The sequence below is a fragment of the Mobula hypostoma genome, chromosome 10 (genome assembly GCF_963921235.1).
Source record: "Mobula hypostoma chromosome 10, sMobHyp1.1, whole genome shotgun sequence".
In the NCBI taxonomy this organism is placed as follows: Eukaryota; Metazoa; Chordata; class Chondrichthyes; order Myliobatiformes; family Myliobatidae; genus Mobula; species Mobula hypostoma.
In genome coordinates, this window is record NC_086106.1 from 42,263,502 (window position 1) to 42,278,643 (window position 15,142).

Here is a 15,142-nt window from a genome sequence, read left to right on the forward strand (position 1 = left end):
ACTTGAACACCACCCACCCCCAACACCGTTGGCCGGTCCGCAAGAATATTGTCAATCTTAAACCGGTCCGCGGTGCGAAAAAGGCAGGGACCCCTGTCATTTCCGCCTCCACCACCACCGCCGGCAGCCCATTCCACTCACTCACCACTCTCTGAGTAAATAAACTACCCCTGACATCTCCTCTGTACCTACTTCCAAGCACATTAAAGCTATGCCCTCTTGTGCTAGCCATTTCAGCCCTGGGAAAAAGCCTCTGACTATCCACACAATCAATGCCATTCATCATCTTAAACACCTCTATAAGGTCACCTCTCATCCTCCGTTGCTCCAAGGAGAAAAGGCCGAGTTCACCTATTCTCATAAGGCATGCTCCCCAACACCCTTATAAATCTCCTCTGCACCCTTTCTATGGTTTCGACATCCTTCCTGTAGTGAGGCAATCAGAACTGAGCACAGTACTCCAAGTGGGGTCTGATCAGGGTCTTATATAGCTGCAACATTACCTCTCGGCTCCTAAATTCAATTCCACGATTGATGAAGGCCGATACACCATATGCCTTCTTAACCACAGAGTCAACCTGCGTAGCTGCTTTGAGCATCCTGTGGCTTTGGACCCCAAGATCCCTCTGATCCTCCACACTGCCAAGAGTCTAACCATTAGCTATATTCTGCTATCATATTTGACCTACCAAAATGAACCACTTCACACTTATCTGGGTTGAACTCCATCTGCCACTTCTCAGCCCAGTTTTGATGTTTTGATGTACATGTGACAAACTTATAAAATCTTCAAAGTTCAAATTTCAAAGTAAATTGATTATCGAAGTACGACTATATCACCATATACTAGCCTGAGATTCATTTTTGTGCAGGTGTTCACCACCCACTGGCGTCCCACAGGAATCAGTGTTGGGGGCGGGGAGTAACTGCTTCTTTCTGTATTGTCTATGAAGACAGAATTGTTGGTTTTGTGGCCGACTGGCGGATGATATGAAGATAGGTGGAGGGGCAGGTAGTGTTGAAGAAGCAGGGAGCCTGCAGAAGGACTTGGACAGATAAGGAGAATACGCAAAGTGGCAGACGCAGAACAGAGTATAACAGTTACAGTGTCAGGAAGTTTATGATCATACACTTTGGCAGAAGGAACAAAAGGGTAGACTATTTTCTAAGCAGGCAGAAAATCCAAAAATCTGAGGTGCAAGGGATGAGAGAGCCTTCATGCAGGATTCCCTGAAGGTTAATTTGCAGGTTGAGTCTGTGGTGATGATAGTAAATGCAACGTTAGCATTCATCTCGAGAGGACTAGAATATAAAAACAAGGAGTTAATGTTGAGGCTTTATAAAGCACTGGTGAGGCCTCACTTGGAGTTTCGTGAGTCCTTATCTAAGAAAGGATGAGCGGACATTGGAGAGGGTGCAGAGGCGGTTCACCAGAACGACTACAGGAGGAGCACTTGATGGTTCTGGGCCTGTACGCATGAGAATTTAGAAGACTGAGAGGCAATCTCATTGAAACCTATTGAATGTTGAAAGGTGTAGGCAGATTGGATGTGAAGAGGATGTTTCCTATGGTGGGGGACTCCAGCACCAGAGGGCACAGCCTTAGAATAGAAGGACGTTCATTTAGAATGGAGATGAAGAGAATTTCTTTATCCAGAGGGTTGTGAATCTGTGGAATTAATTGTGCAGATGGAGGGCTGTGGAGGCCAGGTCATTGGGTATACTGAAGGCAGAGGTGATAGATTGTTCATTACTCAGGGTGTGAAAGGTTACCGGGAGAAGGCAGGAGATTGGGGTTGAGAGGGAAAGTGGATCAGCCATGATGAAATGGTGACAGACTCGATGAACTGAATGGCCCATTCTGCTCCTATCTCATATGGTCTTATACAATAGAACTGACGAAAAACAACACACAGACACAGCCAAATAACCTGTACAAAAGAAGACAAACTGCGCAAATACATAAAGACAGACAGAAGCATTGAGGACATGAGTTGTAGAGTCCTTGAAAGTTAGTCCATAGGTTGTGGAACCAGTTCAGTGTTGAACTGAGTGAAGTTATCCACACTGGTTCAGGAGCCTGATGGTTGTAGGGTGATAACTGTTCCTGAAACTTACGGTGACAGATCTACGGCTCTTGTGCCTTCTTCCTGATGAGAAGACAGCATGGTCTGGATGGTGGGTATCCCTGATGATAGTTGCTGCTTTCTTATGGCAGCGCTCATTGTAGACGTGCTCAATGGTGGGAAGGGCTTTTGCTGACCTTGTCTTGTAAGCTTTGCGAACTAGACTCGTTAGGAGATGCTTCTGTAACCACACCAACCTCCCACTCCCCGCCCCCACAGACAGACTAGTCAGCTTTTGGCTGGGGTTGGGAATGTAACAGCAAGATCCCACCCGAGTCGATTACTTCCATACAACAGTGAGTTAGGCAAGAATTAACCTCTTATAAAAGTAGGATCGTACTTTCAGAGAATTAACTGTATGTCTTAAAGATAAGTCAATGTGTCACTTACTAAATTCTTTTCGGTCGGTTCGGAATACTTTTTAGTGGCAAAGCAGACCAGGCCCTCATTGTAGAGGTATATCCGTAGAGGGTCACAGGAAGTAACCAAGACGTAGAGCCTGAGGTTAAACTTGAAACCATCCAAAGTGAAGGGCTGCACAAGTAGAGGAAGAGTTAACACACTGTGAAGTTCAAAGGTTTCACTTATTATCAAAGTATGTATGCAGTGAACAACTCTTGATGAGATGAATGATTGAATGAATGAATGAAGATGAGATTCATCTTCTCCAGATAGCCACAGAACAAAGGAAAAAACATGGAGGTCGTTGAAAGAGAAACATCAAACCCATGCACCCACCCCCCCATAGAAAAAAGAACAGCAACACAATCATCAACCCCCCCAAATCCCCCTTCCCCTGCACAAAACACAGAACATCAATCCCCAAATCCCCCCACCCTCTGCCCACTCAAATAAAAAACAGGAAAGAATGGGGAAAAATCCAGAATATAAAATCCATCAGACTGAAAAAGGCCAGAGTACAAGAACCCAGTAGTCCAGTCCGTGAACACAGAACCTCGGTAACATCCTTTGACATTGTCAAAAGAGAAAGAGACACTGCGGAGGCCTACCCTCTGGCCACCTGAGCCGCCATACAGCGATAGGCTGCCACAGGTTCCTTCCCTGGAGGCAGAGGGATCCCATCAGTGATCAGAACGCAGTCATCCGGTGCTGAACCCTCGGTCGCCATCTGCATTCGTAACTAATTTTTGAAATGTGTGTCTGCATTCCAGATGAAGGGTCTTGGGCTGAAACGTCGACTCTTTTTTCCTCTGCATAGATGCTGCCTGACCTGCTAACTTCCCCCAGCATTTTGGATATGTTACTTTGGATTTTCAGCACCTGCAGAAACTCTTCTGTTTATCTGCATCTGGTCCTTTCCTTCGGACTTACCCCTACTCCAGCCCTCGACACAGAAACCCTCAAAATTCCCTCTGATCAATCCCACTCCAATGCATAATCAGTTTAGCATGTGAAGTTGGCTCGACAATCACAAAAGGGATTTGCTAATGGAAATTCCTGCCTAGCCTATCCCTCAAGTCCTTATTCCATTCGTGAATTATGCCCCCCACTATCCCACTCAATCCACACATCTTCAAATCCCCCGATTTCCTTCTTACCCAAATTTCCACCATTACCACCAGCCTATCACTCACCGTGACCAAATGCTGTGGATACCCGGTCCAAACACAAAATTACCACCAGAGCAGTAATAAAATTTCCATTATCTTGGCTGAGTAATGGGGTGGGATAGGTCTCCACCAAAGGAGACGTAAGGTCTGCAGGTCACCCTTGGGCAAGGTGTATCACCTGCTTAGCTCCTGGATCAGGATCATGTGAAGCCGTGGAAGCAGGGGGTGGATAGTCGTATGAGCAGCCGGTGCAGTTCCCAAGTCCTGGTTATGCGATCACTGGTGCCAGGCAGACAATCTCTGAAGAGTATTGATAATGGCTGGGGGTCACCCACCCCTACCCAGAACAGGGCGATGGCAAACCACTTCGGTGGAAAAATTGGCCAAGAACAATCATGGTCATGGAAGGACTGCAATGTTCTGACAAGAACTGTCCTTTGTTATTCAAATAACAAGCCATGGGTAACAAAGGACATTAAGGACATCCTGAACGCTAAAAAGAAGGTATTTAGAGATGGATATAGGGAGGAGCTGAGGGCAATACAGAGGGACCTGAAAGCTAGGATCAAGGAGGCTAAAGACAGGTATAGGAGGAAGCTTGAGTGGAAGCTCCAGCAGAACAACATGAGAGGGGTCTGGAGTGGGATGAGGACCATCACTGGGTTCCGGCAAACTAGCAATAGAGGAGCTGAAGGCAGTGTGGACAGGGCCAACAAACTTAACCTGTTCTTTAACAGATTTGACATTGTGGCCCCTGCCCATCCCCATTTGTTGTCGGCCCCCAACCAACACATATTCCACTCTTCCCTCCTACCCCTCCTCACAGCCCCCCCACCCTGCTCTCATGGCGATACCCCTTCCCCACACGAAACCACCACGGTGGGCTTCACAGCTGAACAGGTGAGAAGACAGCTGAAACGTCTCAACCCAAGCAAGGCTGCAGGACCGGATGGTGTCAGTACCAGGGTGCTCAAAGCCTGTGCCCCTCAGCTATGTGGAGTACTTCGCCATGTCTTCAACCTGAGCCTGAGGCTCCGGAGGGTTCCCTCGTCCCTGTGCCGAAGACGCCGCACCCTAGTGGCCTCAATGTTTATAGACCGGTGGCATTGACCTCCCACATCATGAAGACCCTGGAGAAACTTGTTCTGGAGCTGCTCCGGCCTATGGTCAGGCCACACTTAGATCCCCTCCAGTTCGCCTACCAGCCCTGACTAGGAGTTGAGGATGCCATCATCTACCTGCTGAACCGTGTCTTCGCCTACCTGGACAAGCCAGCGAGCACTGTGAGGGTCATGTTTTTTGACTTCTCCAGTGCGTTCAACACCAACCGCCCTACTCTGCTGGGGGAGAAGCTGACAGCAATGCAGGTGGATGCTTTCCTGGTGTCATGGATTCTTGACTACCTGACTGGCAGACCACAGTACGTGTGCTTGCAACACTGTGTGTCCGACACAGTTATCAGCAGCACTGGGCCTCCACAGAGGACTGTCTTGTCTCTCTTTCTCTTCACCATTTACATCTTGGACTTCAACTAATGCACAGAGCCTTGTCATCTTCAGAAGTTTTCTGATGACTCTGCCATAGTTGGATGCATCAGCAAGGGAGATGAGGCTGAGTACAGGGCTACAGTAGGAAACTGTGTCACATGGTGTGACCAGAATTATCTGCAGCTTAATGTGAAAAAGACTAAGGAGCTGGTGGTAGACCTGAGGAGAGCTAAGGTACCGGTGACCCCTGTTTCCATCCAGGGAGTTAGGGTGGACATGGTGGAGGATTACAAATACCTGGGGATACGAATTGACAATAAACCGGACTGGTCAAAGAACACTGAGGCTGTCTACAAGAAGGGTCAGAGCCGTCTCTATTTCCTGAGGAGATTGAGGTCCTTTAACATCTATCGGATGATGCTGAGGATGTTCTATGAGTCTGTGGTGGTCAGTGCGATCATGTTTGCTGTTGTGTGCTGGGGCAGCAGGCTGAGGATAACAGACACCAATAGAATCAACAAACTCATTCGTAATGCCAGTGATGTTGTGAGGATGGAACTGGACTCTCTGAAGGTGGTGTCTGAAAAGAGGATGCTGTCCAAGTTGTATCCCATCTTGGACAATGTCTCCCATCCACTGCATACTGTACTGGTTGGGCACAGGAGTACATTCAGCCAGAGACTCATTCCACCGAGATGCAACACAGAGCGTCATAAGAAGTCTATTCCTGCCTGTGGCCATCAAACTTTACAACTCCTCTCTTGGAGGGTCAGACACCCTGAGCCAATAGGCTGGTCCTGGACTTATTTACTGGCATAATTTAGATATTACTGTTTAATCATTTATGGTGCAATTGTAACGAAAACCAATTTCCCCCGGGATCAATAAAGTATGACTATGACTATCGTCCACGTCATATGACGCAGAACATAACGAATAAAGCAAAGTCTATTTTAGGATCCACCCCTATGACAGCCTATACTCAGCAGGAAAGAGTGCAGTAAATCATAAACACAAGAGGTTCAGCAGATGCTGGAAATTCAGACACACACACACACACACAATGCTGGAGCAACTCAGCAGGTCAGGCAGCATCGAAAGAAAGGAATAAATAATTGATGTTTTGAGCTGAGGCCCTTCACCAGGACAGGAAAGGAAGGGGGCAAGAAGCCAGAATAAGAAGGTGGGTTGGGAGGGGGAGGAGAACGTGGCAGGTGCTAGGTGAAGCCAGGTGAGGTGGGGGGTGGGGCGGGGAAGGTAGGTGGGTGTGGATGATCAGAGGCCAAAAGGAGTTGGGTGCAAAATGGAAAAGGCTGAAGGAGGAATATAATAAGAGAGGAGAGTAGTCTATGTTCAAAGCTCAAAGTAAATTTTATTATCAAAATACGTGTATGTCACCATGTACAACCCTGAGATTAATTTTCAGCAAATCCATCGAAGAGTAACTATAACAGGATCAGTGAAAGGTCAACTAGAGTGCAGAAGACAACAAACTGTGGAAATGCAAATATAAATCAATAGCAATAAATAATGAGAAGATGAAATAACAAGATGATAACTCCCGTTGGTTATGGAAGAAAGGGAAGGAGAAGGGGCTCCAGAGGGAGCAGAGGAGAAGAGAAGGGGTGCAAAGGGAACCTGCCACAAGCTCGATTGGTGAGACCAGGTGAGGAGAAAGGTGGGTGGGGATGGGGGGGTAGGGGAGGGGGCAGGGGATGAAGTAAGAAGCTGGGAGGTGATAGGTGGAAGAGGCAAGGGGCTGAAGGAGGAGGAATCTGATAGGAGGGGACAGTGGACCGTGGGAGAGAGGGAAGGAGGAGGAGAAGAGAAGGGGCAAGAGGGAAACCAAAATGCAGATAAAAAGTTAACGTTCTAGGCAGAGAGTCAAGAATGCAGTAAAGTACCTTCGGAATGTAGACCTGGCAGATCGCGTCCTTCCTGGACTGCGTATCTCTGATGTCCTGGGTCAAAAAGATGCTGCGCCAGTCATATTCAGGATTTGGCTTGCAGATGAAGGTCTTGGGTTTCTCAGCTTCATAGTAGGCCGCAAAATCAAGATATCTGCAGCGAGAAGCACTCATTAGTACTGAGAGAAGAAGGTCATAAGGTCTTTAAGTTCAAGGTTGAGCTCAAGTTTAATTCTCATCCGGCCGTACACATGTATGCTGCTAAATGAAACAGCATTTCTCTGGGGCCAAAGTTGCAAAGCACAAGCACACAAAGACACACACAGTACATACAGTTATGATAGGACATACAGTCACCAAAAATTATAGCACAGGCCTGAAGTTTGATGGGGTGCTTGGGATGTTGACCTGGAGCCAGGAATAAGCTTGCAGCAGTTCCTCAACTTGCCCTGCTTCAGCAGGCGAGGGCAAATGAGCTTGTCTCATGCTGGGTCCGCCGCAAGCAATCAAGCTTGTATTCCATGGAGTGGACACTAGAGGACAGCACCGACAGGAGCAACCAGCCACCCCAGACCAGCACGGATTCCAGCACGCCCGCTGCACCCCTGTTCTCTTCCACACTACTCAACTCCAGCCATCACTACTGTCTACTGTGGTTTACGTTCCTGTAAACCCTCCATCAACCAGATTTGCTGATTTCACTGTTAAAAGTTCAGATTCATAGATACCTCACAGGTACGTCAAAATATACAGTGAAATGTGTCATTTGCATTGGCAAAACAAAGGATGAGCAGGGACAAATATCGACACACATTCTGGCAAAAGTGGGTGAGATTTGACAGGTTAAACTCTCCTTTAAGATCATCTTTAAACAAACCGGCTTTGGGGCATAAAACAATGATAAACATCACACCAACTCTATGCGTTGACTATACAACCTATTTTTTTACAGACCACAATTCAGATCAGATCAGGTTCATTTACTTATCGGAGGTGCACCGAAACAGACAGTGAAACATGCCACTTTGTTAACAGACAACACAACCAAAGTGTGCTAGGGGGCAGCATGTTCCGGTGACAACGTCGTGTGCCCACCATGTTCAGCAGAGCAACACAAGCAACAAAACATGGCAAATTTGGAGTATTCTGTGCAGTTTCGGTCGCCTACAAATGTACAGGAAAGTCGTAAGTAAGGTTGAAACAATACAGAGAAAATCTACAAGGATGCTGCCGGGTCTGGGAGATAGATTGGAGGAGTTACAAGGAACGGCTCAATAGGTCAGGAATTTATTCCTTGGAATGCGGAAGAGTGAGAGGTACACAAAATTATGAGGGGTAGAGATAGGGTAAAAGCAAGCTGGCTTTTTCTACTGAGGTTAGGAGGGAGTGCAACCAGAGGTCACAGGTTAAAGGTGAAAGCTGAAAAGTTTAACGGGAACCTGAAGGGAAGCCTCTTCACCCAGAGGGTGGTGAGAGTGTGGAACGAGCTGCCAGCGCAAGTGGTGCCTGTAAGCTCGATTTCAATGTTTAAGAGAAGTTTGGATAGGTACATGGATGGTAGGAAGTATGAAGAGCTATTGTCCCGGTGCAGCCAATGAGACTAGGCTGTTTAAATGGTTCAGCATGGACCAGATGGACCAAAGAGCCTGTTTCTGTGCTGTACTTTTCTATGACTCTGAAAGCTCCTCTTCCACTCTGCCACTCACCCATCCACTCATACATTCAGACAGGCCTCCAGTCCTTAGCCCCGAAACCTTATGTTTCTATCCTGCACCCCCGATAAAACAACCCTCTAGAAATCGTGGACGAATTGGTAATTATTTTCCAATGTTCTACAGATTCAGGATCAGTTCCTGAGGACTGGAGGGTAGCTAATGTTATCCCACTTTTTAAGAAAGGAGGGAGAGAGAAAACAGGGAATTATAGACCAGTTAGCCTGACATCAGTGCCGGGGAAGATGCTGGAGTCAATTATAACAGATGAAATAGCAGCACATTTGGATACCAGAAACAGATCAGTCCAACTCAGCATGGATTTATGAAGGGGAAATCATGCTTGACTATTCTTCTGGAATTTTTTGAGGATGTAACTATGAAAATGGACAAGGGAGAGCCAGTGGATGTAGTGTACCTGTACTTACGGAAAGACTTTGATAAGGTCCCACATAGGAGATTAGTGGGCAAAATTAGAGCACATGGTATTGGGGGTAGGGTACTGACAGGGATAGAAAATTGGTTGGCAGACAGGAAACAAAGAGTAGGGATTAATGGGTCTCTTTCAGAATGGCAGGCGGTGACTAGTGGGGTACGGCAAGGCTCGATGCTGGGATTGCAGCTATTTACAACATATATTAGTGATTTAGATGAAGGGATTAAAAGTAACGTTAGCAAATTTGCAGATGACATAAAGCTGGGTGGCAGTGTGAAATGTGCGGAGGATGTTGAGATAATGCAGGATGACTTGGACAGGTTGGGTGTGTGGGCAGATACAGTTTAATGTGGATAAATGTGAGGTTATCCACTTTGGTCGCAAGAACAGGAAGGCAGATTACTATTTGAATGGTGTCAAGTTAGGAAAAGGGGAAGTATAACAAGATCTAGGTGTCCTTGTTCATCAGTCACTGAAAGTAAGCATGCAGGTACAGCAGGCAGTGAAGAAAGCTAATGGCATGTTGGCCTTCATAACAAGGGGAGTTGAGTATAGGAGCAAAGTCGTCCTTCTGCAGTTGTGCAGGGCCCTGGTGAGACCACACCTGGAGTATTGTGTACAGTTTTGGTCTCCAAATTTGAGGAAGTACATCCTTGCTATTGAGGGAATGCAGCGGAGGTTCACGAGGTTAATTCCTGGGATGCTGGGACTGTCATATGTTGAAAGATTGGAGCGACTGGGCTTGTATACACTGGAATTTAGAAGGAGAGGGGATCTGATTGAAACATTTCAGACTATTAAGGGATTGGACATGCTAGAGGCAGGAAACATGTTTCCGATGTTGGGGCAGTCCAGAACCAGGGGCCACAATTTGAGAATAAGGGGTAGGCCATTTAGAACGGAGTTGACGAAGAACTTTTTCACCCAGAGAGTTGTGGATCTGTGGAATGCTCTGCCTCAGAAGGCAGTGGAGGCCAATTCTCTGGATGCTTTCAAGAAAGAATTAAATAGAGCTCTTAATGATAGCAGAGTCAAGGGATATGGGGAGAAGGCATGAACGGGGTACTGATTGTGGATGATCAGCCATGATCACAGTGAATGGCGGTGCCGGCTCGAAGGGCTGAATAGCCTACTCCTGCACCTATTGTCCATTGTCTATAACCCAAACTTGTCCAACCTTTATAAACTTTCCTCATCCTCCTGCACTCCAGATAAAATAACCCAATTGCAGAGGAGAAGATGACGACGCGACACAGCGCGCAGCGGCCACTCCGGTGATGAATATCTGTTATCTGTCAAGTAGGGTGCCGTGCACAATTCTGATTTGACGGAGGCAGATGTGAGAGCACGGAGGAACATCTGGTGAAACTTCTGAAATGCCTGTTTCACTGCCTCTGCTACTGTGTGATCCGAAATCTCCGGAGGGGAAGGCCCCGAATCCTCGGCTTTGCTCGTTGCTCGGCGGCCGGGGCGGGGTCGAAGCGCTCGGCAGAGATGGTGCTCGGTGTCAGAGGCTCGAAGTTTTCGGCTGTGGTCGGGTGCTTCCAGGATGCTGCATCGGCAAGTTTGCAACACTGGAGGCTCATGGTAGGGAGAGTCTCTCCCTTCTACTGTCTGCGTGAGATGTTGGGGCTATCGGGACTTTGAGACTTTTTTTTAAACCATGCCCATGGTCTGCTCTTTATCAAATTACGGTATTCCTTTGCACTGTTGTAACTATATGTTATAATTATGTGGTTTGTGTCCCTTTTAGTCTTGGTCTGTCCTGTGTTTCTGTGATATTATACTGGAGGAACATTGAATCATTTCTTAATGCATGCATTTCTAAATGACAATAAACGTGGACTGAATGTCCTCATAATCTAATCTTGTCCAACGTTTATAAACTTCCCTCGGCCTCCTGCACTCCCAAGAAAAAAATCCCAATCTTGTCCAACCTCAATGTGGAGACAAAAGAGATTTATCCTCTCTCAGTCAGGCAGCATCCTGGCCAACCTTTTCTGCATCCTCTCTCAAGTGAGTCTCAGACCAAAGGGCACAGTGTCAAAATAGAGAGACGTCCATATTCAACGGATACGAGAAAAAATTTCTCAGCTGGTCTTGTAGGGATTCCCATTCTGTGGTCGATGGATCCCTTGGTTAACGGTAGGGGTCAATGGCATAAAACAGGTTGGTAACTCCTGAGCTACAGCTAGAGTGGTGAATCAGCAGAGTTTGTTGCCACAGACAGCTGTGGAGGCCAAGTCCCTGTCTATGGTCTAGTTACCCGTCCTCAAAATCCAATCAAATGTCCCCACGCCTGTGTAAGTCAGTCCCTGGACCACTTTCTCCCCTAGAGGAGAATCGTGGGAGAGTTCAAGACCTCAAAGTACAAGGACGTCCCTTCAGAACAGAGATGAGGAGGGATTTCTTTAGCCAGAAGGTGGTGAACATGTGGAATTCATTGCCACAGATGACTGTGGAGGACAAACCACTGGTGGAGGCTGATAAGTTCTTGATTAGTCAGAGTGTCAAAGGTTATAGGGAGAAGGCTGGAGAGTGGGTTTGGGAGGGATAATAGATCAGCCATGATGGAATGCGGAGCAGACTCGATGAGCCAAATGGCCCAATTCTGCACCTGTGTCTTATGGTCCTGCAGTCTGAGCCTCCATATCCTTCCTGCAATAGGGTGACCAGACTGCAACAATACTCCAAATGGAGGCTGACTGAAGCTTTATACAGCTGTGAAATGTCGTCTTTACTCGGGTACTGAGTGTACAACCAAGAAGGCAAAGACTTCTGTACACCCTCTTGACCACCCTACCTATCTGCATGGCCATTTGCAGGGAGTTATGAACTTGGACCCCTAGCTTTCCTTTCTACATCAAAGATCCATTCCCTCTGTACCTTGTTCAGCTCTCCTTCACTCACTGCTTTTAGTCAGGAGACATGGCTGAAATATATTTGCTGCTGATTGCAGAGACTTATTTTAAATTAACTCTCTTTTGTTGCTGTCAATTTAACTGGAGGCCACAAGTCCCACCGGGCCATCTCTTTGCCCAACAAGTCTCACCACGCCATTCTTTTGCCTAACAAGTCCCACCACGCCATCTCTTTTCCCAACAAGACCCACCACGCCATCCCTTTGCCTATCAAGTCCCACCACGCCATCCCTTTGCCCAACAAGTCCCACCACACCATCCCTTTGCCTAACAAGTCCCACCACGCCATCTCTTTGCCCAACAAGTCCCACTACACCATCTCTTTGCCTAACAAGTCCCACCATGCAATCTCTTTGCCTAACAAGTCCCACCTTGCCATCTCTTTTCCTAATTTGTTGACTATTGAATGAGCACTTGCCTTTGACATCATAATTTTTCAAGCAGGTGAGGGATGCAGGCATTATAACAATCATGTGGGTACCTTTGCCTTTGGGCAATGATGGGAGATTGGTCAGCTATATCTTATACGCTGCATCCACATCACTGGAGAGCTGTATGATACAGATGTGAGAGGGGAGGGGAGGTGGTAGTGGAGGGAGGAGTGGGAGAGAGGACTCAGAGAGGGGAGTGGGAGGGGTGTTGGGGGGAGTGAAAGGGGGGATTGGGAGCTGTGTGTTGGAGGGCATGCATGGGGGATTGGGAGCGGGGGAGTGCAAGAGCAGAGTGGCAGGGGAGTGGGGGGAGTATTGGGAGAGAGAGTGGGTATGAGTGGGAAGAGGAAGCAACAGAGGAAGTGACAGGGAGAGTGAGAGGGGGTGAGGGTGGGTACATGGGAGGAGAGACTGGTAATGGTCATTTAATATCTCTTTCCATTAGGTGTTAACTTAATGGACCCTTGCAACTTGGGTGTATGTTCAACAAAGATTGCTAAGATGAGATATGTTGAGGCTTTTTTTAAAACGTATCTCAACTTTAGACCAATGTGCATTAATGGAAGAGTTTATAGAAAGTCCATGCCAGGCAAAATCCTCCCCACCATTAAGTACACTTAACTGCCACAAGAAAACAGCATCCAACATCCACACCCATGCTCTCAGCTCATTGGACAAAGAGGTCCAAGCAGACTGGGGTCCCACACCATCAGGTTCAGGAACAGTAATTACCCCTCAACCATCAGCATGGATACCTTCACTCACCTCCACCCTCAACTCATTCTACAACCGTATGGACTCTTTTTCAAGAACTCTGCAACTTGGCACAATCCATCTTCTTTTGCACACTGGTTGTTTGTCAGTCTTTGTTATTTATAGTCTTTCACAAATTCTATTGTACTTGCAAGAAAACAAATTTCAAGGTCATATCATATATGTACCTTGATAATAAATTTACTTTGAACTTTAACCTTTGATGTAATAGAGATGGGAAAGTGGTGCTAAGTGTCATTGACGCAGTTCCAAGTACATTTATTATCAAAGTAGGTATACGACATCCAATCCTGAGAATCGTCTCCTTACAGGCAGCCACAGAACAACGAAACATAAAAGAACCCATTAAAAAAGTGAAGACTGCCAGACACCCAATGGGCAGAAACAAAATTAAATCGTGCCAACAATAAAAGTAAGCAAATAACTTTCAGAACTGAAGTTGACAGAAGTGAGTGCACTGACACGAAGCCAGTCGTCACTGCAGCCAGTCCAGGAGCCTGTTCGTTGCAGGCCACAGCCTCAGTTCAGCGCACTGCTCAGTAAACCTTGCCGAGCAGCGAGCTGAATACCAGCCCGTTCGTCACCTCCTGACCTTTTCAATCTGGCCCGGCACTTAACTCGTCCAAATCTCAGGTCGTTCCTCGTTCTCGGGACCCGGGCTCTGCCGGTTCGATGCACTCTCGGCTCTGTGCCTGAGACCACATATCACTGTATGTTTCCATGTACTGTACATGTGACAAGTAAGGCTAATCTTTAATCTTTTCATAACCTATACACACACACACACACACACACACACACACTTTATGGTTCAGAGAGACCATACAGATTTTGGTTCACAATGTTGTCGCTTGCTTCTACTGTTTGCATGATTTGTGCTTTTTCCCTTTCTCCGCGCATCGGGTGTTGGCCTTTAGTTTTAATTGGGTTCTTTTGGATTTCTTCCTTTGCAACTGCTGACAAGCAAGGAGATCTCAGGGTTGTATAATTTACACATTCTTTGATAATAAATGTACTTTGAAAGTTTGAAACACACACACGCATGAACAGAGCCCCACTCCATTTCGAGGTGGTCTTTAAACTTACTCAGATGGTAAACGCCAGCTTTTTGGGAAGATGTTGTAATCTTCTGGGAATTGCCTTAGCATGCGATTTAAGTTCATGACCAGCAAATCCTTCATACAGATTTCGTGCATCCCAAGAAAGTAATTCATTTTCTGTGTGAGGAAAAGAATTATCAATCCATGCAGACGGTATACCAGTATGACGTGGCATACGTTCAGTGACCATTTTACTAGGTGCTCCTGCTCCTGAATATAAAATATCTCATCAGCCAACCATGTGGCAGAAACTCAATGCATAAAACATGCAGACATGGTCAAGAAGTTCAGTCATTGTTCAGACCAAACATCAGAATAGAGGGGGAAGAATTTGTGATCTTAGTGACTTTGACCGTGGAATGATTGCTGGTGACAGACAGGGTGGTTTGAGTATGTCAGAAACTGCTGACCTCCTGTGATTTTCATGCACATACCAAGAATCAGTGAAAAGCTTGTCTTGCCTACTGTTCACACAGATCAGTACAATGAGGCAGAACAGGGTAAAATAATCAAAGTACAGAATAAAGTGTAAAAGCTGCCCAGAAAATGCAGCACAGGTAAATGACAAAATGCAAGATCATAATGAGGTAGAGTACTCTGCAAAAGTCTTAGGAGCACATCTAAATACCAGGGGTGCACAGTACTGTAGTGGTTTTATGTACTGCTGCCACAAAAAA

At 46.6% G+C, this 15,142-nt stretch overlaps 1 protein-coding gene across 1 annotated transcript in view; it reads right to left on the minus strand.

Moving 5' to 3' along the window:
- LOC134352526 (probable beta-tubulin polyglutamylase) overlaps positions 1-15,142 on the minus strand; it is an 82,881-nt gene that overhangs the window by 43,121 nt on the left and 24,618 nt on the right. The window contains exons 4-6 of the mRNA XM_063059792.1: positions 14,452-14,582; positions 7,089-7,245; positions 2,517-2,660 (exon numbers count right to left, since the gene is read on the minus strand). Coding sequence (XP_062915862.1) covers positions 2,517-2,660; positions 7,089-7,245; positions 14,452-14,582 — 432 coding nt within the window. The remainder of the gene's footprint in view (positions 1-2,516; positions 2,661-7,088; positions 7,246-14,451; positions 14,583-15,142) is intronic.